The sequence below is a fragment of the Syngnathus scovelli genome, chromosome 11, assembly GCF_024217435.2.
Source record: "Syngnathus scovelli strain Florida chromosome 11, RoL_Ssco_1.2, whole genome shotgun sequence".
NCBI lineage: Eukaryota > Metazoa > Chordata > Actinopteri > Syngnathiformes > Syngnathidae > Syngnathus > Syngnathus scovelli.
The window spans coordinates 6,072,622-6,097,907 of NC_090857.1; the positions used below are offsets into that span (position 1 = coordinate 6,072,622).

Here is a 25,286-nt window from a genome sequence, read left to right on the forward strand (position 1 = left end):
TCAATGTGCATGGCAACACAGTGAAAGGTGGAAAGCTTTTCAGTTCATAGTATTTCTACATGAATATTTGTTTTTGCGTTCAAGTCTTTTTTATCCATATCTTGTTTTATTTGTATATATTTCTATTCCATTCCATGTCTACCTAATGTAATAAAAAGTACATGTGGGAGTTAAGTGTCTGTGTGAAAAGGATGCTCACGTTTCCTTGGGGATGGCACATGCACGTTAGTTCTAACACGACAGGCCCGGAGAGGACGAGTAGGTTGCCGAGCTGTCGGCGGCCAACTCCCATTTCGCCTAATGAGTGAGAGGCCTGTTAATTAAAAACACAGACAAGAGCAGCTGCCTTGTGCATTACCATAGGCAAGACCTGAGGTTAAAGACGAAGCCTCCGCAGGGGTAGCCGCAATGTCCACAGTTGCCTAAGCCAACAGGTTCAGCTGGAAAGGGGCGTTTGCAATGTTGTGGGAGTGAACACAGCCAACTTGACTTGCCCAGGCATGAAAATGAAGTTGCATAAGTATTAACACAAAGCAGATATTTGTCTGTCTACAACAATAGAAACCGTAGTGGGGAACCAGAATGAGCAATAAGAGGTGTCTGCTCAGTTCTTGATGGCTCAGAACAAATGTTTCTTCTTTTGTGTCTAATTGAATCATGTCACCATTGTCCATGGTGATGTTGGACATGTTTTATTTATTTGTCATCCCCATAAATCATTTCCCTAGATGTGGAGATTGACAGGCTGTCAGCCTTGAGGATAGTAGCGTGCTCCTCGCTGTCACAGCGAGGGAGAGGCTTCCACATTACCCACGGCTTCTTCTTCTGCTTCGCCTCCTGCGTCTCCATCTTCTTTCCACCCCCACATGTCAGCCCAGGTGGTAACAAACCCACGGACTCTGGGTTATCTTGGAACAACATATGGAGCCAAGAGTTGGACAAATGAAGAGTGGAAGCGAAAAGTGGGGCGGGGGTTGTCAGAGAAAATGTCTATCTGTGTCACAGCAGCCTGAAGAGCGCGATGGGCGAACGGATAACTGGCAGCCGGGAAGCTCCGTCACATCTGACGTGTTTCTCAGGCAGAGGAGCTCTCGCGCAGCATATTGCACAAATCTGCAAGCCAGCAGATATCGGTCTTCTTAATTTCTCAGTGCAGACTTGACTGCGCTCACGCCAATATGAATGTTCCGTTTGTTCCGTTGCTGTTGTGCTCGGAAAATTCCACATTGCTGATTGAAATAATGGGGACAAGCGTTTCTGTTGTTTTTGGCCATTTGCTGAAGGTTGCTGGAGCACACTCCTTCATCTCACTCTGTTTCTCTTTGTCGCCAGCTCTAATGATGTCTTCCTTTTGCTGTGTTTCAGGCTGTGCCTTCCTCACCTACTGTGCCAGGGAGTCCGCCCTGAAAGCCCAGAATGCATTGCACGAGCAGAAGACCCTTCCGGGGGTGAGTTACATGCGGGCCCCGGAAGCAAAGACAAAAACAACACATAGTCAAGAAATGCCGGATTCATGGTGGCACTTGTGTATTCATTTTTCACATACAAATGCCTGACATTTATTTCAAATCAAAGGGGACTCACCATCTTTGCCGCGCCTGTCACTTTGTGTTTATCACTGGCTGTGCACCAGACAAGAGCAGAGCCTTCCTCTCGCTTACCGTCCTCCTGCTTCTCCCTCTCTCGTCACTCTGACAGTCACACACACGTACACACACACACGTACAACCCCACAGGGAGAAACCACACACAGCATCACATCATAGGCAAACTATTTATAGTCCTTCCTCCCGTTTGTGTAAATGAGTGCGCGCCCGCGTGTGTTGCTTCCAAGCAGCTGTGTGTGGGCGAGTGTGTGAGAGAAAGACAGGGGGGGTAGAACCCAGCGGCTGCGTGGATGACGGCTATTTGTACATTTAAGTGTATGCTCCGCGTCATGGATGTAGCGTGTCTCCTCGACAGATGTTCACGTGCAGCAGTCATGTACGACACACATGAACGACATCTCTTATGAATGTTGAGCAGTCATCGATGCGTGACAGTAGATGGGATTTTTGATGCTGTCAAGGGAGGAGCTAGATGTTCAATTCAGTGGGGAGGATTAGATACAGTATATAGTATTATGCATTTTATGTATGCATTTATTTCTTTGTGTCAGTATGTACAGTATATGCATGGGTGGGACTCATGCACATGCATCTTCTGTGGAAAGATGCAAGCCAAGTTTATACACAAGCGTGCACACTTGCACACGTGTGTGTCAGGAAGTTTTGATGCGTCTGTGTCAGGCCTGGCTTGCTTTGCTGTGTTCGTTTTTTAATGACGCCTCTAGGGAAGCTGACAGTCGCCGTGTTGAGCGCATAGCCTTTGATGTGAGTGATTATGACATCACAGACGTGCAGCGAGAAGAGCGGAGGAGTGGGGATCCGTGCTTTCAGCTTTTTTTTTCACTTCCCAATGGCATATTATTCAGAAAGAAACGGTAGGGGAGACCACCGACACAGAGAGAGAGATTCAATATTTGGTCAAAACCAAGATGCAATTTTGCGTTCACACATCTGTTGTGACTGATGTTTTGGCCTTTTTTATCATTGTTTGAGGGAAAATGTGTTTGTAGTTTATACCAACAGTCGATGTACAAATGATTTACAAATGTGCCGGCGTGTTACACAGCATATAAATGTACGCGATGATCAACCTGTACAGTCATTTGCAATCAACTTGGCTGCAGAGGCAAATGCTAATTAGCAACACTTTTGCCAGGAAAAGCACACTCTCAATTTTGTAATTGATCGAGGGTGAACTTAAAGTAAACAAGTAGAAAGCACTACTGTAGAAAACACAAGGGAAGGAAGCACTGAAGACTTCTGTGCCTTTGGTTAAAGGGTACTGCTGATAATAATGATTTAAAAAAAAAAAAGAGAAGTCCAGTACGCTATTAATACTGGTCAACTCCAGTCCGATAGGGGGCAGTAACTATTGTAAAATGTGTCTTTGTGCATAATCTTAGAGGCAAACAAGCATAAAAATACAACCAAAAACCTGGGTGAAAGTAGCAAAGTTAGTACATAATTAGGATTTTGCCAAATAAAGGCAGTAGGAAATCCTAATGGCACTCACTCTTACCCGATTTTGTTTTTTTCCACCTTGTTTGTTTTCTCTGTCCCTCCAGCCTCCATCAATCCCCTCTCTCAGGCCAACATAACCAGAATCCTGCAAATGAAATCCCTTTCCTCCCCTTAAAGCTTCTTTCCCCTTCACTTCGCATCCTGATGCGCTTTTTATTATCAAAGTTGCTTTCCCAACCTTTATATTCAAAAAGTTTTCTGGAGTCTTCTTTCTGTGGCTGCCAGGTGAGCCGAGAGTAGGGGGGATTAGACTACCTAGTGGAAATGGCCTCTAAGCACGGCTGTAGGCTGCCCGTGTAGCGCAGCACATAATACTGAGGACTCTGCGTTTGTGTGCGTGTGTGTGTGTATGTGTGTGCATGCGCGTGTGTGTGTGTGTGTGTGTGTGCCAGGTGATACTGAGGGTAAACAAGCAACAACAAAAAAAAACAGCCACTGAACTTATAACGGCACACTCGAGTTTGAAATCCCTTCAGGATGGATGGATGGATGGATGGATGGATGGATGGATGGATGGATGGATGGATGGATGGATGGATGGATGGATGGATGGATGGATGGATGGATGGATGGATGGATGGATGGATGGATGGATGGATGGATGGATGGATGGATGGATGGATGGATGGATGGATGGATGGATGGATGGATGGATGGATGGATGGATGGATGGATGGATGGATGGATGGATGGATGGATGGATGGATGGATGGATGGATGCTAACCACAATCCCACACGTGGTACACAAGAGGTGCACGCTTGTGATACAATAAATACTTTGTACTATGACACAATGCAAACCACCGATGCCAATAACATGCACTCGCTCACTCACACACACACCGCAAAGACTTCTCTTATAACAGTAATACAAATCTCTTCACAAACACTTTCATGGAACAACCTGATACTCATGGAAAGAGAGTGCAGAGAGAGAGAGAGTAATACAGTCGATTGACTCATACTGTAATCGTGAGCCCGACGAAAAAAAAATGGAACATTGTGAATCAATGTGTCATTTCATACAGTGCACCCACATGCAATCAACACGCATGCAGTAGAGCACATACACTTTCTTGTTTTCAGCCCGGAGGCAAACATACTAGAAAAAAAGATGGGAAAGCAAAAAGCTTGATGAAGCCAAGCTTGATGTTGGTGAGGTGCCTCTGGAACCACTGATTGGTTCCTTCTTCGTCCAACACGACTCCTCCACCAGCACCACCAGAAGCAGCCTTTCTCCCAGTTGATATAATGCCAGCGAAAGAAATCTATGACATTGATTGGTTCTTGTGACCCAGTTTTATGGCAACATTGTCTCACCGCCATCATTTTGGTCGATATTTGCCAGTCGGGTGAATGGGAGTTTTGGTGGCACCAGATTGTGGGTTTTGTCCCAACCTTGTGTGTACAAGTTACACACTCCCAATTGTCAGAGTGGATTTGTGGCGCAGTGCGCAAGGGTCATAGCGGGGCGTCCACATGAAAAATGCCACAGGCCTCCGAGCTAAATCATCCATTCGCTCTCTCCCATCAACTATTCTAATCACCCTTCTCCAAAAGAAAACCGTTTGCCACACGGAACGCTCCAATTAATGAATCCAGCCCTTGACAGAACGTGGTAGTGGAGTGATCGAAGAAACGTAGGCGGCCAAAAATACAACGAAGCCATTTTGGCATCCACAAGTATGTGCGCATTATTAAGAACACACATCATTTTACAGCCAAAGACCCGATGGGTAATTTATTACCAGTCAACAGTTACGAGCGCTGCCAAGAGGGAATAAATAAACAATATCCAGTGTCCAAATAAAATCTGCGTTTTAAGAGGAACACTATGCGGTGATGTGTTTCGATGCATCCATAAAATACAATTGAAAAAAAAAAAAAAAAGATAATGATTTTTAGTTGCTGCTTCCTCGGAGTATAGTCGGCGCTGCTGTCAATTCCTTCCTCCCTTTCCAACTTCTGAAAGCAGTCTTTGATTTTCTTCTTGTATCCACTGGTGGAATCTCCCTTTATTCTTTCATGTCTTCTTATCATCTGGTAGAGCAGTCGGCTTTGCCTTGTAGTGGTGTTGGGGATGATAATCCCTTGTCAATTGGTAAATTTGTGATGCCGTCCGTCTTTTGGAGCGTCAACACCTTCCTTTCTCGGCTCGTAAGATTGGAGGGAGGTGAATTGATACTGGTGACCACTGCTAACAACTGCCTTTGCTTTTATTGATGAGATATTCCTTTAATGTAGATCAGGCTTCAAACTTGCAAAAGAAAAATTACAAAATAATGTTTTAAATGTGCCATATATTTTTTATGACTCAATCATCAGTTATAAGGAGTTTCAGATTGTATTTTTTAATTTCTTGTGGATTATTTGTCATTATATGGATTATTTTTTTCAGTTTCTTACTATAGTAGCCAATCTTGTTTTCACAGCAGCTCTATAATGTCTCAGTGGTGTGTACATGGAATAGCTATGACCTCTACTTTGTACAACACCTCTGGGATGAATTGAAGCGCAGATGTGGCGGGCCCCAAAAAACACAAACACAGTTAGAACTGTCTCTTATGATCCGAAGGGGGGCGGGGGGGGATACATCCCTAAAGCCAAAATTATTCCTGATGTAAATCTGTAAGGAATGTGGCTTCATTTGCTTTATTGGGTTTATTTCTTGCTGTACTACTTGAACATTACTTCTTGCATTTGTGAGGCTTTTGATAGCTTCTGCAGTTTTTCAACACTTTCTTTTTGGTCAAACCAACCAACGCAGGAGGAAACGATGGAAGTGCTTCAATCGTAGCGCCGAAGATTTGTACAGTATAGACGCCATCTTCTGTCATCTGAATGGCCTCTTTGTGGTTGAGCTTTAGGCCTGATGTTACAACCTCCCATTACCAAGTGGAGTTTGAGCAGATTGTAATGAGAAAAATGAAGAAAAAGTCATACGTCTAGAGGCAAGGGTTCTCTTTACAGTAGTCCGGCGGTACGACTCATTTCAAAAGTGGCGCATTGTACCCTTTAGGCCTACGGATTGATGAGCCAAATGCGACATTATACACCTTTACACTACCGGGCTAGATTACTCTATGTGTAATGATATCATCGAGACAGTTTGTTTAATCTCATTAGGAGAGCAAAATGTGCAGTGTGGGCATGGACTCCCCAGTGTCGATTTTAAATGAGCAATTTATTCACGCTTTCTTATGTGGGGAGACTTCAACTGCAGTTGCATGTGGGGTGTTTTTTTTTTTTTTCCAATTCCGGCACTAAGAATCATTTTAATTTTTAATTGTTGTACATATAGCAAACACATGGAGTAGTTTCTCGTTTGAAAAAATTATGTCACTTTTACTCTTTGGAGTTAATGAACAAAATTCCCATGACACAAGAACTCCAAAATCTTTGCATTTGACAGCAGTGAAGAGTCGTGTTTATTGTTGTGTCTAGTTCATTTATTGTCCATGATAATGTCAAAGCAGAAATAATAGCCAAAAAAATAAAAAAACCGTAACATTTCACACTCAAAATCTATTTTTTTCTCTTCAAACTGTGCTCTGTGGACCATGTTGAGTCCACCATCAATAAGTTTCTTTTCACGGGCTGTGATTCACATCTTGCCTCCTCTCCTGTCATCGATGCAGAGATGGGAAAGTTCTTTTATGCAATTTCAAGTAAGCTACACAGCTTGTTGTCCTTTGCATCCCCCATCAGTTTCTATCAGCCTTATTAGCCTCGAGCGAGTTTTTTTCTCGAGTTAACAAATGAGGGATTGAAGGAGATGGTGCTATTATTAGTGTGAAATTAAAGTTCACTGTGAGTTGTCGACTATCGGCCTTTTTTTCCTCACCCATAGCATAAATAATTAAAATGCAATTTGCTTTAATGTACCTTATTGAGACAATTAACATTAGGTATCTCTTGTTTACCAAAATTGCTTTATAGACTTTTAGAATAAAGCAGATCAAGTGTTTTTAATCTGATGATAATGTGGCTTTGGTTAGACATTCAAAGTCTATTGCAGTGCTTTTTAAGTGCTGTGCTAGACGGCGACTATAAAAAAAAAATACTGTTCCAGTTTGAGCAAAGACTTCAATAACGAGAGCAGCGGAAAGAAAAATGATTGTGTCAGCTTAAAGAAAAATGGCAATTATCTATTGTACTGGGTTTTTTTTTCTTTTCTTTTACTGTGACAGTCATGGCAAACAGTTTCCCAGTTACGAACAACTAAACTTGTCATGCTTTGCGAAAACAGCAAGAGTAGTGAGAAGTTCACTCAGCATTCAAGCCATATTGTGCATTCTTCCTTCCCCATCACAGTTTTACCGGTGCTGCTGTAAAGCCATAACTTTATTTATATCATTTTATTCTCGTGATTTGGCCATATCGAGTAATTAGCTGGATAGAGAAGAAAATGTTGCCCGGAAATCTCATTGCAAACGGCATTGTAGCAGCTGGTGAGCTTGTGGCCAGCAGATGTGATAATGACACAAAGCCAGCGTAGCAGGCCACAACTCGGGCAGCTTTTAATAATTGATGGCAAGCGAGGCCCCGCATTGGCTAGTAATTGCATTACAGGTCACTTCTCAATAGCAATTTGGGAAAGTTGTGCTGATGTGGGCTGGGTGGCGATCAATAGAAACTGTCCAGAGATGGTGTCTTTGCCTCCAGTATCCTTTCACCACTCTTCTGTTAAATGTCATTTTTATTTTAAAACAGGGAAATAATTTTGACTTAAATGACAAATTTGTGATGTTACAGATATCATTTTTTATTTTGTTTTTACAAGGGTGAAAATAAAGTTATAACCATTAGGGGGGGGGGGGGACTCTCATAAGAACTGATGTCATGTGTATGGAATCCAGAGGCGTGTCTAGCCCATTTTTGGGGGCGATGAAGCACCCTTCAAGCAAATCCAAGCACCCCCAAAATTTTAGAAGTTCATTTTTTTTCATGTTTGTCTGGTTATTTACAAGCTAGAGAAGTAGTCAAGCCATCCAGTATTTGATAGAAGCATCATATTTTGATCAACAAAATTACAGTGGTATGGGTTAGCTAGCTAATTTTAGAACATTTAAAGACTGTCAATTTTGAATTGCAATGAGAGAAACACACTTTTGACGTGCTAATGCGATAATATCAATGCCAAGATGTTAGTGACTGGGTCCTCCGGTAGATGAAGGAGATAGAATATAAAAAAACATGATTAATTGACTCCCCAAAAGGTTAATAATTGCATGTAGTTGATGGCAAAATCGTACTTCCCTATTGAATAGGGCAATAACCAGTCTAATGAAGATCCTCACCTCACCTCGACCTAGTGAACCAAGAGTTAATCCTCTAATGCTCTTCGAAGTGCGGTCTTGTGATGACCCGCAGCGTCACGAATGATGGCGTCTTTTTCTCCTTGACTTCTGAATTGTACGACTGGAGTGTCTTTTCCGCTGGTGAATGTTCCGCTACATTTGATATCTCACCTGCTTTGGCATCTAAACTCTCACCTGCTAAATCTGCTCTCTTTCTCACCTCTCATCTCTTTCTCCCCCTCCCTCCGGTGTGATATGGTCGAGGAGAAGAGCAAAGCAGAGGAGACAGTAGATTTTACATGCTCCAAATACAGCCTGAACGTGTGTGGGCTGCTGTCATCCAAAGAGAAAAGGGACAGGGAAGTGTTCTCTTCTTTTGCGCCAGAGCATGAATACGCACGCATGCGCTGCCCGTGACCCGGCGTGTATTCATTGAGGCAAACATCGAAAAACACTCCTTCATCAAACGCTCTGCTCTCTCTCCTTTTCGCTCTCACTTTCTGCCACTCGCAAATACCCCTTTGTCTGCGATGCCGTTTTTCCGTTCTCGCCTTTGTGTGCCCGTCTCTATTGCTGTATGCGTGGCTTCTTTGGCATGTGCTTGGTGGGGTGTGACAGCATTGAGAAGTCACCAAAGTGGTAAATGATGATAGGCCATCCATCATGCTTTATGGACTCTGTATGGTGCTGCTGTGGCGAGTGGCTGCACTGTGCAGGCTGTAACTCAGAACACTCCATCCCTCCATATAACCTGGCAGCAGCTCTGCTGGGAGACTGTTTATGTGTGTGTGTGAGACACGTTGCTCTGACTCACCCTCCAGGGTGTGCGTGTCCTCCGTGTGTGAATCTTCGCTGGCCTCATGATTCGGACCTCCATTCTATTATTATTCACCTGTCAAAGAGCTGAATGCATAACAACTGTCAGTGTGTCACATCTTCAATGTTCTTCTGCCTGCTTTTTTGAAAACAAGCAGCCATATTCACAGCATCTGTTGTTTTATACGGGAGGTGATTTGAGAAGGTCAAAGTTTGACGTTCTGTTATGTAATAGACTGCAACCATGATCAGTGTTACCTTCATCAGGAGACAGACATGAGTGAAACACACCAGTGGTACATTGGAGTAGTATTTGGTTAGAAGGCACAGGACAGTGTACCATGGTTTTTAAAGGTCAAGGTTTTCATAACCGCTAAAATCGTTGGTCGCTAGGGTGGTAATGAGCCCTTGGAGGGGAGGGGTGAGGAGTTACAGGGAGACAACAGGATGACAGAAGAGCGCAACTCCTCAACTTGTCGATTTATGTGCATTGTCCTAAAAAAAAATATGACGCCAGAAGGTACTAGTTAGCCCCAAAGACAATGTGAGTTAAAATAGCACATGATGGGACACTGGGAAATGTTTTTATTTACTCAAATATTTCAAACGATGATATTTTAGAGGTATAATTTTAATACTGTGATACGGCAATGTTTTTGCTCACGGATATCCTCCCAAATCTAATATTGGCTCATGCCTTTTGGTCAGTATGAGAAAGTTGATTTTAGGTTGCGTAATGCAGAAGAGTTGGATCCGTTTCTTTCTCTGATCAGCTTCCAATACGTTTGCTTCTACTCTTTATTTTGATGTCCACATACAAGTCGGGCAAGTAAACAAGCAACCGGACCTCAATAACAATCTTTTAACAACAGTCCTTGAGCAAAGCATAAAATGATCATGACCACACTGCGCTAATTTTAGTTTTAGGACTCTAACATTGGATTTACAAGTCTAGTGAATCAGCAACACGCAGCCGATTCTTTTGCTCTCTTGCTACCATTTTCCCTTTCACTTCACATCATCTCACTCTTGCATAATGTCCTCCTGTCATGCACCTTTCCACTCTTTTCTTTTGTCACCCTCACACATGAAAGAACAATCGCTCTGACTGGGTTCACTTCATCTCCCCGTCTCTCTCCCTGCACTGCCTCTCCTTGCCGGCACTCGCCCAGATCCAAAGGGAATCACACTGTCTGAACCAAATCTGCCACAAAAACAGTCAAATAATGTTTGTTTTATGTTCTGTTTTTTGTTTTTCCCACCCCGCCTTACTCTGGTTTTCAGCACGTGTGTGTTCCAACTTTTTCTTAATATCTGACAAGGGCTAGTGACGCACGGCGAATGAAAATGTGCAGATTCATTATGAAAATAGTGTCGAGAGAGGACATGGAGCGGCAGGCAAAGTTTGTCAGGGGAGGGTGCCGATAACATTTGTATGTTCCGACAGCTTGTTAGCATACTTGTGAAGACAGCGAGTCAACAGTATTTCCACCGAGGCTCCCTTGAAACTTTGAAAAAGGGATTCTTTACTGCCAGCCGGTGTTCAAATGAGTGAACAGCTGTGGCCAAAAACAAACAATACTCTCAAGAACCATTCCACTGGCAACATTCCAAACAATTAGCTCGCAGGTTTCATAGTAGGACCAATGCCAGTTGTATTTGAATATAAAGAAATATCCCAACCATTCACCTCATTTCTCATATTTAATTGTTCTATCAATCCACGAATAAATCAATTTAAAAATAGAATTAATGTCAACCAATCGATTCAATGGTGCAGGCAGTTGAGGAACATCTTTGCTCACGAGTCTATCTGTTTTGTTTTCAACTTGGGTAGCACATCCCGCACAAGCATCTTTATGAATGTCACACTTGGGAGGGGAAAATGATTACAGCTGCAAAGCAGACAAGGGGGCAGAACAGAAGAGGGGGGGAGGGACCTTTGATGGATTATACCTATTTTGAAACAACCTTTAATAATGTTTTTGGACAGGATTCTAACAAGATCCTCTATTACAGGCAAGACTAAATGTTTTGTATCCAGTTTTTAATTGAATTTGCCAATGATTGATGGTTAGAGTTGCATGAACCTAAACCTTTTATTTAAGGTTCCTACCAATTTAGGATGTTAAATTTTTTGTAACTGCATCAGCTAACCCAATTATATGGACTACAGTGTGGCTAGCTGAAAAATAATATCAAGTATAAATCTTTACAATTTGGTGCAGCCTATTTAATCCAGTTGAGAAATTCAGTTGTCAGCCAATCACATGTAAACAAACAACCATTCGCACTCACATTCACACCTATTTTAAGTCTTTATTCACTAATGAGAAAACACATCCAAGAAAAGCACACGGCATTTATAATCCAAAATTGCCAACGTTTGTTTTGTTAAAACTAAGTGATGGCATTTGGCTTTCATCTTCGTTCATGTCATTTGTGTTGTGTTGGCACTCGAATGGGAAAGAATGGTGGCGGTGTCGCCTAATGTGTTTGTTATAAACAAAGTGAGATATAAATTTTGACAACGTGGAGTGGAACTATGTTAACAAAAAAAAAAATCTGTATTAATACTGCATTTCTGAGTTAAAGTCTTGACCTGAGTCTTTTGAGTGCATGAGGGAGATCCTATAAAGCTACTCAGGTAAGCAACGACAAGGATGTGGTAGCGGTGTATTCTCAGTAGGATGATGGAGATGTGATGCGTGCATTGTTGTGTTAGCCCTGAAGCACATTCAGTCCCAATTAGCAAGCACGCTCCACCGCAAGGTTGTCTTTGGCGAGGATCCATGCCGACCAATAATTCATTTACGGTTGCACATCTACCGGAGCGCTAAAGGACTTAAAGGTTGGGCACGGCTCTTGCAGGGCCACTTAGTGGGAACGTAAGTTGCATATATTTTCGCTTTAAATGGCTGCTGTGCAGAGCGATCCCTTTGCGCGCTAATAATTAAAATGTCTGCCTGCTCACCTTGCTACATTCTTAAATTCTAATCTCTACTATTCCTGTTTATCTTTCTATTGATTCAAGGGACACCTTTAATAGGCTGGAAGTCAATGCTTTTGTTTTTTTGGAGTGGGTTTCCTATCGATCCTTCACAATTTTTCCTCTGTGCTCAAGATTGATGAAAAAAGACCTTAATCCCAAATAAGATATCAAAGTGGCAACCAGCGGCACAAATATTTGCACGAGTAAACCCGGGGGGTTGGCGTAGTAGTTGTGGTCTCCCTTCTAAATCTGTCTTAAAGAGAGTTTGTCACATAAAGTGCTTCGCGATGCTCCCGGATGCAAATAAAACCAGGCCCTATGTGGACACGCAGACCAAGTGTGAAACATCTGCATGGCGTAGTTGGAAAAGGCTTGTTAAAGCTTCTCTAATCTCAAAGACATCTGCTTTTCCAACAAGTATAATTGTCTCCCTATGGATAATGTCTTTCTATACTTTAAGTAAGCTTTTCCCGCAGATGGCCCCTCTGTTTTTTTATGCGTTCTGTCTCGGTGACTGTCGCAACTCACGCAATCGACACAGTTGGTCTTTTATTTGTTGCCATCATCAAGTGTGCACCAGAACATTATTTTCTAAGAAGTAACAACCCATTCAAATAATCGTCAGGTAATTTGCGACGCGTACGTCGCAGTCTATTAAAACAACAATAGATAACCTTCCATGTGGGCGATGGAGGACGGTGGGAGACTTACAAAAACAGATGTTCAGAAAACAAATATGTTTATAAATAAATGCTCGCATGCTAATTATAACTAGTCACAGGTTGACACACCTGGAGGGGAGACAAGTCAACATTTGGCCGGTTTGCGGCGACCTTGGATGTTTTCTGAACAAACATTTCAGAAGGTATGCTTTCAATTTGCTGTGTGGAAGTGCGCCATCTTAAATACACTGAATAATAATTTAAAAAATAAATAAATATAATAAAATATATTAAGTAAAATATTATATGAATAAGAAACATTAATTTTAAAAAAGGCAGGCAAAATACTTTGAATTCCACAGTTGTAATAATACTTATGTACTTGTGGTTATAAGTATTGTGACACATATAATATATTTACTCAGTTTATGCATAGTCAGCAATAATGACAACATATTTATATATCTTCAAATATGCACTATATTGGTTTTCTTCTCTGGATCTCCCTCCATGAAGAATTACACGGTAGTGCTTATTCAAGTTTCAAAGTCAACTGCAGTAAACAAAGATATTTTTTTTAGGTCCCTGGGCCACTTGCTCCTGTCATCTCTGTATCTTTGTTGTCTCCCGTTTCCATGCATGGCATGCTGGAGACCAGCAAATGTGTTTCTTCCTTTTCTCACGAGATAGTCCACAGAGAAAATCTGCCAGTGCTCCAAGCACGAAAATGTTATATTTGGACACAGCCCAGATGTTGAGACTTGTGCTTGACTCTTGATAAATAGCCTCTTGTTATTTAATTAAACCTTTGAAAAGTTGTTTTGTTTTTCTCTCTGTCGCTCTCAGTTGTATGAGAAACAATTTCCCCCTCGGAAGTATCATGTAGACAGAAATGGACTCATCTACTGGAGGGTCTTGTTTGTTTTTGTTTGTTTAAAAAAAAAATATATATATATGATAACCAGTTATAAGTCCCCCCCCACATCATCTTTAGGCTACACAAATAAGTGTGGTGATGAATTATGGATATGATCCTGGAGATAACATTGGCCCCCTAATTGCATGCCATCATTACTACGTTGAAACTAGTCCCCGTGTTCCCTTAATGTAATTACACATCCCTAATTGTCCCGTTATTAGCCTGCTTAATTATTCACAACAGCGAGCCTCTAATTGGCACAGGACCACAGCCTGTTGTCATTTAATCTTTGTCTTAAAGGTATATATTTTGGCTTTACATTAGTTTCAAAATCAGGAGCATTCTGTTGGATTATGTCAACATTTCACTGAACTAATGACGATGACGGTGAACAGTTTGCGGCAGACACTTTTTTTTTGTCAGAGGATGGTTGTGCCCCAGAAATGTCAATGACAAGCATGCTTGGATGCATTTGGTGTAGAAGAACTTGCGAACGCTGACATCAAGCCCATCAAACACCTTAAGATGAACTATAACAGAGATGGTGAACCAACATCAGTAAGCTGCCTTTGACCTCACAAATTGGATACTCACCATTTTCTTTAGAGCTGCTACTCCATCACGCTTCTGCTATAATTTTCATACATTTTAGTAATCCCATCTCATCCAGTCTTCCACAGTCTTTCATTCCTTCTTATTTCCGTCAGACCTGACCCCCCCCCCCACCCCAAAAAAAATGTCTTCCCTTTTCTTGTTGCACTTCCTCTATCTCTCAGCTTCACTAAGCATTCACCTGTCCACCCCACACAGCATATCTCCCCACCTTTCCCCTTCATCCCTCCGCCGGTACCCCACCACACTGCATCCCATCAAGAGCTTCTTATCGTTCTTCCTTTCTGCATTTGCAACATTCTCACTTTTCACTCTCTCAAACGCTTTACTGACATAAAATTTGCTTTCTTTCTCATCGCTCTCTTTTTCTCTCTCTATTTTTCTTTCTCTTTCTCTTTCCCTCTGTCTTTCTTTCTCTCTCTCTCCCTCCGAGGCTTTAATTAGGCGTAGGGCTATGTGTCACAGAGAGCGAGGGATGGAGAGAAAGCGAAAGAGTTGCTATCTAGAGCAAGCAGAGCAGCCAGTATAGACTCTTGTCCTCTTCTCCTGTTTTTTTTGTTTTTTCCCTCCCCTCCCTTTGGCCTGGGCCAGCCATAATTACCATGCTCATTAGCAGAGGGAAGACGTGGGGGGTGGGTGGCGGGGGGGGCAATCGGGGGAGTTGGGGGAGGACAGGTGAGAAGGTTGGGGGATCATCTAACAGTGAATGTTCACGTACGAGCTGAGTGGTTGACTCGGGAGTTGTCAATTAACTTACTGATATGCAAATTATTGGTAATTTTTGAGCGAGTGAGTTTTCTTTTCATTTTGTCTCCGTAGACAATCCAAAATATGGTCCGGGGGCCATTTCTGGCCCACCACTCATTTTCTCCTAGCCCTCAGCATATACTAGAAAAACTAACATTTGACACCACTTGTTGACACCTACCCACATCCCCTACAAGTATGACACATCTGACAATTACTATTAAAAAATTAGACAGAATACATGTTTTCTAGAGATGCAAAATAACTTTGTAATGCCTAAAAAATGCCGTTTTTCACTTTCAAAAACAGCTTCCCTTAACTTTCTGCTGTCTGTGTCAAGGTCTAAAAATTGTCATCTTATGACCAATGACTCTTGCTTTAATTCTGAATGTCGACGTTTACTCAGGGCAGCAGCGGATCTATTCTCGTGTGATACGGCGCTGTGAAAAACGCCAACCAGTTTGTTTCATTATTTTTAATGGGTGTTCAAAAGCCCCCCAAAAATGCAAAAATAGCTCTAATCTATAATTGCCTAACCCAAAAAGTCCATTCATCTTCATCATCACATCATGAGAGTGTTCATTAAAGGCCACAAACGCAGAAACAGTAAGTAAAAGTAGTTTTACATCCTGACATGCTGCGAGCTACACGACACAAGGTTATCTTCTGAGAATGGATTATTAGTTTTTTTGCCTAATGAGTTTGTCTTGCTTATGGAACACACAAGCGCAATTTCAGCTCTCTAATTTCTCAGGGAAAATGTTGTGGTGGCAGGTGGGGATGATTCAGTGCTGATCTGCTCCCCATGCGAATAGACTGTCTAATCCTTCAGGTACTTGCCTGTTTGTTGACACTTAAGCGTTGTTAATGAGTGCTTGTAGAGAAAGAGGCGAGCGAGAGAAGCGCCACAAAGTAGGACAGCCTCGATATCGTGCGATGTTACGTTTGCACGCGGCTTGCCAAATGCACATGTAGTTCTGGCTGGTGTCAAGTGTGCTGATGCACACACCTTACAAGCTTGCTCAGGCAAGGGGCCAAGAGAGCAGCTTCATGCGGCGAGAGCTCTTTGGCCGCTTAGACCCCCCTTTGCATGGCTCACATTCCCCTTTTTCATTGTTTGGTATTTTTTTAAAACATTTGGACTTCTCATTTTGACTGTTAACTTTGTTTTGGTCACGGATAAGGAGAAACTTCATACGGCTCTTCTATTTTTTTCCACATGTACTCATTATAATCCTTCTATTGGAAATTCATCTGACACTCTCTTATATAGACTGTTGCAAGAATCACTATGAAGGGTGAGGGGGGAAAAAAAAACGATCTGAGCCCTTAGGCTAATGACTTCTCAGAAGTCAGTCAATTAAGAGTGCAATCAGTGTGACATGATTGGAGGTGTTGGTTCAAGCTGCCCTGCCCCATGACTGATCATGAACCACGACCCACGCAAAAAAGAACTCCTACGATTAAGAATTGTTGACTTGCAGCAGAAAGACTCACTCAATTATCTCCAAAAGTCTCAATGGCCATCAGTTCATGGTAAAAGAAAATATCTTTAAGTTCAGCACCGTTGCTCGTCTCCTCAGGAGCCGCCTTCCTGTAAGGATGACTCGAAGAGCAGGGCACGGAATGCTCAATGAGTAGCGAAAAATATCTGCAGTGGGAGTTGAACAACCTAAGCCTTATTTCAGCACCCATCCCTCCTTTCTGATATAAAACTTGAGGTAAATAACTCATTAATTACCACTTAACACCACGTAATGATTTATTTCCATCATCATGAATTATCATCCTGGCCACTGACATTAATGGGCACTGACTAGCGCAGTTTGGATGAGAAATTGCACAAAATGTGTCTTACTACAGGAAGGAGTATTCCCAGCTCTTTGGTTTTTATCGAGCGTTGGGAAGAACATAAATCTCCTGCAGCATTTACTTAAAGCGGATCAACTGAGATAGACAGTTTTCCGAGCATCACAGGAAAAAGGCTAGCGTAAAAGTATATGGCAGAGTTGTAATTTTATCACATATGTAATATATACAGCGTATAAATCTCAGTCCACAGTTGTGGTATGCGCTCCACTTAATAGGATTACACCTGTCCTGGTGTCACACAGCTATTAACCCCACATCTCTGTTTCCTTCAATATCAGCAAAGACACGGCATTGATGCGTCACTTCCAATTATTGTGATTTTAATTACTATTTGAAAAAATATTGGCTTCTGCGTACACAGTTAATTCCTCCCTATGTGTGAGTTGGCCAGCGCTCGATCAGACGACATAACCTCTCGATCTGGTTTGATTTACCTTACCATGTCAGGGAAAAAAATAAAATCAGCCTATGACTTCAAGGGAAAGGACAAATATATCTCAGATTTGCCGGGAATCACAGGGCTTGTCCGCGAAAGTGAAAGTTGTCGCAATTATATTTTGTTATGGTGCTCAGTCAATCACTCACACAACTGTTTCACTACCATCAACTGTAAATGTGATACAGCACATGGCCTGATCTGCAACGATATAGCCAGTGGGGGTCAGTCGGTGCCACAGGGGGCGCCGCAGTGCTTTTTGTGCCCAGACTTGGCTCCCTCAGGGGAATAGCAGGCTTTCACCACATGGGCCACCTCAACTTTATTAGATTAGACTGTGTGCCGCCTCTAGTTTGTAACTGCATTTTCCCATTGCTGCACATTTAAGAATAGATCAAGCTTGGTCCCAGGCCCACCCGTCACTGCCTAATTTCCCAGCAGCCTCAACTCCAGGATAAAAAGTTGACTTGACAGCAAGGAGGTAACTGTTAAGGAGAAAATGGAAATGGACCTTGCTCTTTCTTACCTGGTGGATTTTTGCATTTAAGTTAATTTCTTTGATATATTTTTTTTATTTCTGCTACCTTAGGTCTTACTGGAGCTCTGTTATGACTTAGCAGATCTTCAGATTGGAACATGACCTCCTCTCATCCACTTTAGTGAGACAGCAAGCTTAATGCGGCCCGGGACGGTGACATTCTTTTGAACCGAGAGTTCAAGCAGCCGGAGGTTGTATATCATTCAGCGCAACCTGTCGGCTAATCACAAATTACAGCCACCCTCTCCTAGGCCCTGATCCACTTCTCTCCGCAGGGAAGCGGGGGCCAAGGAGAAGAATACTAGCCCCTGCCAAGTGCCCCCCCCTCCCACACCCACGACGGGGTGCTTATAAATCGGCATCCTCGCAGATAGGTCAAGGTTTTGATTTGGTCGTGACCTTTGTCCATAAATCTGAATGATGTAGGGTCCTTGGTTAAAAGGCTGTTGGATCAACTCGAAGATAGGACACATTTCCCTCGCTTTCCGTCTCCTTTGCTGACTCTCTCTCGCTCTCTCCTCCGCATGGCTTTTTAAGTTCCCGCCGCAGCCCCCCGGTCCTACGAGGCTTTATAACAGGCTGGGAGCGAGCGAGCAAGAGAGAGAAAGAGAGCCAGAGATGGCGAGAGGGTGAAACAGGCAATCAATAAATCAATATGTTTTGCGCCACTAAGCTAGGGTAAGCTCACTCTCTCAAAGCTGCCGGTGCATGTACACACACACACACACACACGCATACACTCACTTACCATTCCAGCAAATTTCTTTCAACACACACACAAACAAACAAATGAAAGCCCAGGACAGAATGTCCCTTGCCAAAAGACATTTTGTTGTTTTAGGGACTTGCTTTTTCTCTCTCGCTCTCGTTCTATTTCCTGTTTTGGATCATTAAGCCATTGATTTTTGTTTCAAGTGGTAAGTGGTGGTGCAAACCACCCCTGGGAGCCGGCTGAAAACCTCAACAGAGGAGTTTCTCGAGTTGTGACAGGCCGGTCCCAAGGGCTACCGGGTCCTCTTAACTCTGCAGTGGGGGGGAGATATTGCCAGAAATCAGTCATTTGGCCTCACTACTGTATTCCTCAGTCACTTGGATAGTCTCTCAACTTGGATGGTTATGGATTTTTTTTTCCCCCTACTCCCTTGTCTTGGCAGATGGGGAGAATTTTAAATGATGGCAAGAGTATAAATGTTCTGTACTTATAGCCACTATGTGGATGATTTTTAGGTATGTAGGGGTTGTGAGGGTCATGGAAGGGAGAAGCGAAGATATGGTGCCATGCAGTAGCAACTCTCGCTGGCCAACAGCCAGTAAGATATTACGGCCAGATATATCGTAACACAGATGGATGCACTCAGCCTAAAGAGGCTGACATATTGGCTAGCGCTGTCATAAGAATGACATAATACCGAGCCTGACAGGTAATGAAAATAAAGGCAGCGCCACTGCTGAGTTGCATAAGCGGCGTAACGTTGCCGTACAGACTAAAATATTGGCCCTGACGTGCGGGATGTCCTGCCTGTGCGGAAATTTCTCAGGGTGGTGGGATGTTTGAGGGGGTTGACATTTGGAAGTGGAAGTGAAACTGCATGCAACTCCCTAATGGCCTGAGCTGGAGTTAACATTATTTCAGTATATACGGTCCCTTCCAAAAGTATTGGAACGGTTGTTTTGGATGACTATTGGCTATTTAATTTTTGATCTGAAACCCAAATATCTGCTCCAGTAAAAGCTGCTCCAAAAATTTTGGAAGGGTCCGAACATTGTGCATTACATCTTGTCCGTGAAAACATTTTATATATTTTTATTATATATATATTTTATGTATTTCATCTTGTCCGTGAAAACATTTTATACGATTTTATTACATATATTTTTATGTATTTTATATTCTTTACATATTCTTGTAGTTTTTTAAATATTTATATTTTATATATTATTCTGGTGATATATAAGCGCCATTAAATGATTAGTTGGCTGAAATGTCAGTCACTGTCAACATTCAGCATAGGGAAGCATTTCTGTTTTTCAACGCCACTTGAATTTTTTTTTAACTGTGCAGTTTATTGATATTTCTCCTGAGGGGGAAGTATTCCATGATTAATACCCCAGTTTTCATTAAACAAATTGAACTTTTGCATTATGTGGCAACTTCATATAGATATGTTACTCTGCATTTCATTTGAATGCATCTCAGCGATCCGCGCTGAATCGATATGCTCTCCCCTGTCGGAGAAAACGGGAATACAAATCCAGCCTGACAAGTTCTCCCTTGAGAAAGCACGCAATCATTCAAACGTGGAAAGTTGTAATTGTGCTTGCTGCTTTTATTTATTCTTGAACAGAATTAAATCCAGAATCACAAAGAAGCTACTGTTACGTTTCATTCATATCAACAAATGAAGGATTTTTTGGGGGGGGGCTTTCTTATATGGCTTGAAATTGGCTTCGGTTAAGAGTTGTAATAGCCAGTGAGATCGTATGCAAGACTTTTTCCTGCCCTTGCAAAGATCATCTCCGATCATAAATGTTTTGTTAAAGATCCCTTTCACAATGTGAACTGAGCAATTATTATATATATCTTTTTTTTTTAATTCAGCTCCCAGCATCTTTCGCATTATATTTTAGCCCCCTTCATCATTTCTATTCATTCCCAGGCCCTCCTTTGAAATGAAATTCAGCAGGTGATCCCATACAGTTTCAATTTGAAGCAAGATTTCTTTCATTATTAATGAAATCGCATTTCCCCCTCCTCCTCTTTCCCCTGGAATGAACCTCGTAGAGCGGCGACATCAAAACTCTTCCTCCACTCTTCTTGCTGTTCCTCTCATCCTCAACCAAACCTTCCACTTGCAGCAGGGCTGGAAATTAAAATCACGCAAAAGATGAAAGCCAGAACGATGGAATACAATAAATGAGAGCGATGCATGTTTTCATGTCAATCCTCCTCATCTCGTTCACAACAGATTTAGCTTTGTGTTGACTCAGCGGGGTGCCTGTTGTAAAGACTGCCAAAGCACGAGATGGAAATCTTGTCATATCCGCCACTGTTTACTTCGTAATCATGGCAACAAACTGCCAAATATTGTGATGAAGTCGCTTAAACTGCATAGATTTGTAGTTAAGATGCTTCTGTTGTTTTCACTTTAACTTCCAATGTGCTGAGTAAAAATTGACAGCATGCAAAGACGTCACATGGTGCCGTGAGTCAGATTGATGGCTATCATATAAACTGCTTAACCCATTTATTTTTAGAACCAAATCAGCTGTTAAAAAGGTCGTTCTGCACCCCCCTCAGCTGCAGATTTATGCCGCTATGTGATCTTGTCATGCTACTCTCCGCCTCCTTCAATCAATGCGCAATCTGATCTTCCGAAGGCCGGGGCCATCTTTGCCTTTTTTGGCGGTTCTGTTCTGTTTTCACGCTACGCTGGCTTTGCCTCGGCTTTCTTGAGCCTTCAGAACGATGATGTACATGCACGTCTCAAAGTGAAAAGTGGAGCCTACCAAGTTCTAATGTTGCAATAGCAAGTTTGTGTTTATGGATGCAATTATTCACATTCTTTTTCTTCCGCTATTTTTGCACGTGCATGCGTTTTGAAGAATCTTTCCTAATGCACATTCCTTTCAAGTCGGCTTTTATCGTTTTGTAACTGTTCCGCATGTACAGTTGAGCATCTCATGAATACTCTTGCGGCAATTGTGGGAAAAGCCTCTCATCATCTGTGATGGCTTCAGAGGAGAACAAAAGTTGTGCGAAGCTCAAAGCGGAAGCAGAGTTCACAATGTGACAGTGTTGAACTTGTTTTTCTTTTTTTTTTTTAATTCATTAGATAAGTGAAAAGCAAAAAGCCAGTGATGGAACGCCAGTAAGAGCTGTGATTTATGTTCTGTGCTGGAAAGAGAAAAGTAGAATTTATGGCTTTCTCATCTGGTCTAATCTTCACTATATTCTGCAAAGCCCAGGCGATGCGGTGAGCTTAGAGGCTGAAAATTGTCCTCTGCTCTCGTTCTCCAGTTAGCTTTTCCTTTTTTCTTCTTCTTTCTCTTCCTCTCAATTACTAGCCAACTCTATCACATTTCGTCCTTGTAGTTTGTTCCCTTGCAAGTGTAGCCTACATACGCTCCAGCACCTAGACGTACACACGCTGAGGTGCACACACACACCCTGAAGCTTACGACTCCTGTAATCACACACGCGCAGGTGCGCTTTGCTCACGCACACACACACAGAAAGTGCGAGCTTGCTGAGGCCCCTCAGCGACACCTTCATTCTCGCACCAATTTTCTCACACTTTTTCATTCTCTGCGTCTTTGCCTTTTTCTTTCTCTCGCCGCCTCGCTCGGCACCTCCGCCCTCATCCGCCTCCGCACATAGATCTTTTCTTTTTATAGTTGACGCTATAGGCCGGCAGAGTTGTTGATTGCGAGGTGCCGCACATCTAATTATGTAACCATTGGCAATAGGCTGTGTTGTTTGTGAGAGCGAGTGTGTTTTGCTCCACAGCCTATTTGTTTCTTAACCCACCACTGTCCTCCATTAGCTGTGTCTCTTTGAGTGCAACAGGGATCAAGTGATAGTCAGAGAGACACCTTTGCTCTAGCCGAGTCTGATGTCAATCATTTCCATGCATTTGAATTGAAACCATTCAATTCATCACTTTGTGTATTTAAAACAATATTCTCATGAATGCTCAATCAGGTTTTAGAATTGATTTTTGAATCAATCATCTCATCGGCTGTGTTGTTGAGCTACTTCCAGAAACCATCTTGATGAAGGAATAAGTAATGATCAGAGAAGTCGGACAGACAGACTTGCCTCCTTTTGTGATCTGGCGGTGTTTCCTTTTTATCCGCCTTTATGGAGACACGCTGATGTGGGAGCAGCAGCATGGAGCGAGCAGCAGCATATGCAAGCAGGCCTACAATATAGCCATGGCTGCATTTTTCATTCACTGTTGCGCTGAGACAATGACACCTGAAGTACATTATTTGTGTCGAGTCGACTGTATAATTTTGTTTTGAGCACAGTCAGTGTAGAAAATTCTGCTTCACGGAGATAAGATGTTGGAAGTGGCAACAAGGTATTCATAAAAGTCTTTATTGTCTCCTAAGCTAGCCTGAGGCCAGCTGTTGCCTTGAAAAAGTAACTTAGTTACTGTACTCATTACTTGACTAAGTTTGTCATTTTATTAGCTACATTCAACAGCTGCCGACAAATATTCACAAATCTTAAGTGAACTCTATTGAAAACACTAGTTGGTCACATGTGTGACATCATTTGATGCTTTGACATTAATAATGGCTTCTTTGGAGAAATGTGTGTCACATTCAGTTCATCGCCACGTCAAGTCTATCTGCTGTGAGATGAGGCGATGCCATTCCATTCGACACTTCTTGTGCATGGATAATAAAAAATAAATAGTCTTGCCGTCTTGCACTAGTTGATTCCAGTTCCATTAGTCACATTAAGGCTCGTTTCTCTCTGCGCACTGCAGAGGTGCTCCAAATACTTCTGGGACGTGATTGGTTGCAGCACAGTGTTGCATTTTTATGAAAAGTGTTTACAATATCATTTTTTGTGTCAATCCTGCCTCAGACTGGATAAGCTTTATCCCTCCATACATGGCAAACAGTGTTGCGCAATAATTATTTATCACAAGAAAAAAAAATGGATACTTCCTCACATAGTAGACCTAAAACATATTTAAAAACATTTACAAGAGACTTAAAATACAAAAGCCAAGTAAGGATAACAATAAATTAATAGACAGTAGCTACTGTTTAAGAAGGGAGAGCAGCAGCAGCAGTCAACTGCAGCATGTAAAACAGACAGAGCAAGTTGTGACAATAGCAGAGGAGGAATATTATGAAGGCAGCCCTCCTCGCTTCCCCAGAGACTTCCATGGAGTGCTTTCTCACTGTGATAATGAAATGACCTGGCCTGCACTGCTTCTCTCTCTCTCTCTCTGTCTCTCTCTCTCCCTCTCTTTCGCTCTCCCTCTCTCTCTTCCTCTCTTTCTTTCTCAAAAGCACACATCTTCTAGACAGTGGTGAAAATGAGACAATCCCACCCCCTGTCCAAAGCTTTGTAAAGCTTACTTTCATATTCTGTGAGTGTAACTGTGCAGTGTCCTGGTGCAGTGATTCCTAACCACTGCTAGTGTGCCGGGAGACATCATCAGGAGTGCCATGGGGAATATTTGAAAGTATTTACTACAAAGGATGTATCTTTGTTCATCCATCCTTTAAATGTTCTTCTATGAGATAACAGAAGGTACCATTAACTTGTTGACATTTATCCAACAGAATGTGTCATGGCTTCTTGTGAGTATGCCAGCTTTGTGTTTAATTCAAGTGGTCCATATTGGGTAATACATGTTACTCTATATAAAATACGGGATATGATCATCAACCAAAAAAAAAAAAAAAAAAATCAATTCTGAGAATAACACAACAAGTTCTTCTACAGAAATTCAACAAAGTTGTCGCTTGTTGCCGTGTTTTTAGATAATTGCGGTGGTTTGAACAGACTGAAGTCAATACAGCAGCAACACATAGATCAAGGACTTGGAATAATTGCTCCCCATTTCAGGGCACAACGCATCGTCTATAATCCCGCATTGTTTGGAGTTAATCATCTAGGCCTCGCTGGCCCTACAAGGCTGATTCAGAAGAATGACTCACCAGTTTGATACAGTGCAGCAGACTGCATGCACACCATGTATTCCCTCAGCTTCTAGTTAGCAGAGAATCTGTGGCAGCGCCGAGGCAGAGCACTGTCATTGAGTTACGTAATCAACAGAGGAGCGAGACCAGCCCGTGTGACTGTGTGCGTGCGTGCGTACGTGCGTTTGTGGAGACGCAGTTCTTTTTGAGCTGTCCATCAAGCGCCGCTCCAAGGCCGCTGGAACACAAGGCTGCTGAGTTGGACTTTCAGCAACAATGGAGCTCTGCCTGCCAGCCTGCCTGGCTGCCTTCCTTGCGTGCGTGTTGCCGGCACACCAGGCACATGCATGAATGAATAGGTCATACGATAAGTACTGCATATAAGTCGAGACGGCAGGAGAATGCGTGTGAGGTATGAGGCCGGCTGCCTGAGAGATGAGCCAATTTTCTTCCACATATAGGAATATTTACATATTGAATGTTTACATGGATGCTTGGAGACATGAGCCCGTTGTGATTTTCCACTCTCGTCATGCGTGTCACGTAAGCTTCTTTTGCATGTGCACATATGTTTGTGCATGTACGTGTGCATTT

The 25,286-nt window shown here is 42.4% G+C and overlaps 1 protein-coding gene and 1 long non-coding RNA gene across 6 annotated transcripts in view; one reads left to right on the plus strand and one right to left on the minus strand.

Annotated features, from left to right (window-relative positions):
* celf4 (CUGBP, Elav-like family member 4) overlaps positions 1–25,286 on the plus strand; it is a 57,587-nt gene that overhangs the window by 14,402 nt on the left and 17,899 nt on the right. For all 5 annotated transcript variants that reach the window (XM_049734976.2, XM_049734971.2, XM_049734974.2 and 2 more), the window contains exon 2: positions 1,366–1,448. In XM_049734976.2, the coding sequence (XP_049590933.1) occupies positions 1,366–1,448 (83 nt within the window). The remainder of the gene's footprint in view (positions 1–1,365; positions 1,449–25,286) is intronic.
* LOC125977924 (uncharacterized) lies at positions 97–24,795 on the minus strand. The gene is made up of 3 exons (XR_007484778.2): positions 24,711–24,795; positions 1,585–1,691; positions 97–1,439 (listed from the first exon to the last, which is right to left on the minus strand). It is a non-coding gene; the product is annotated as an uncharacterized lncRNA (long non-coding RNA).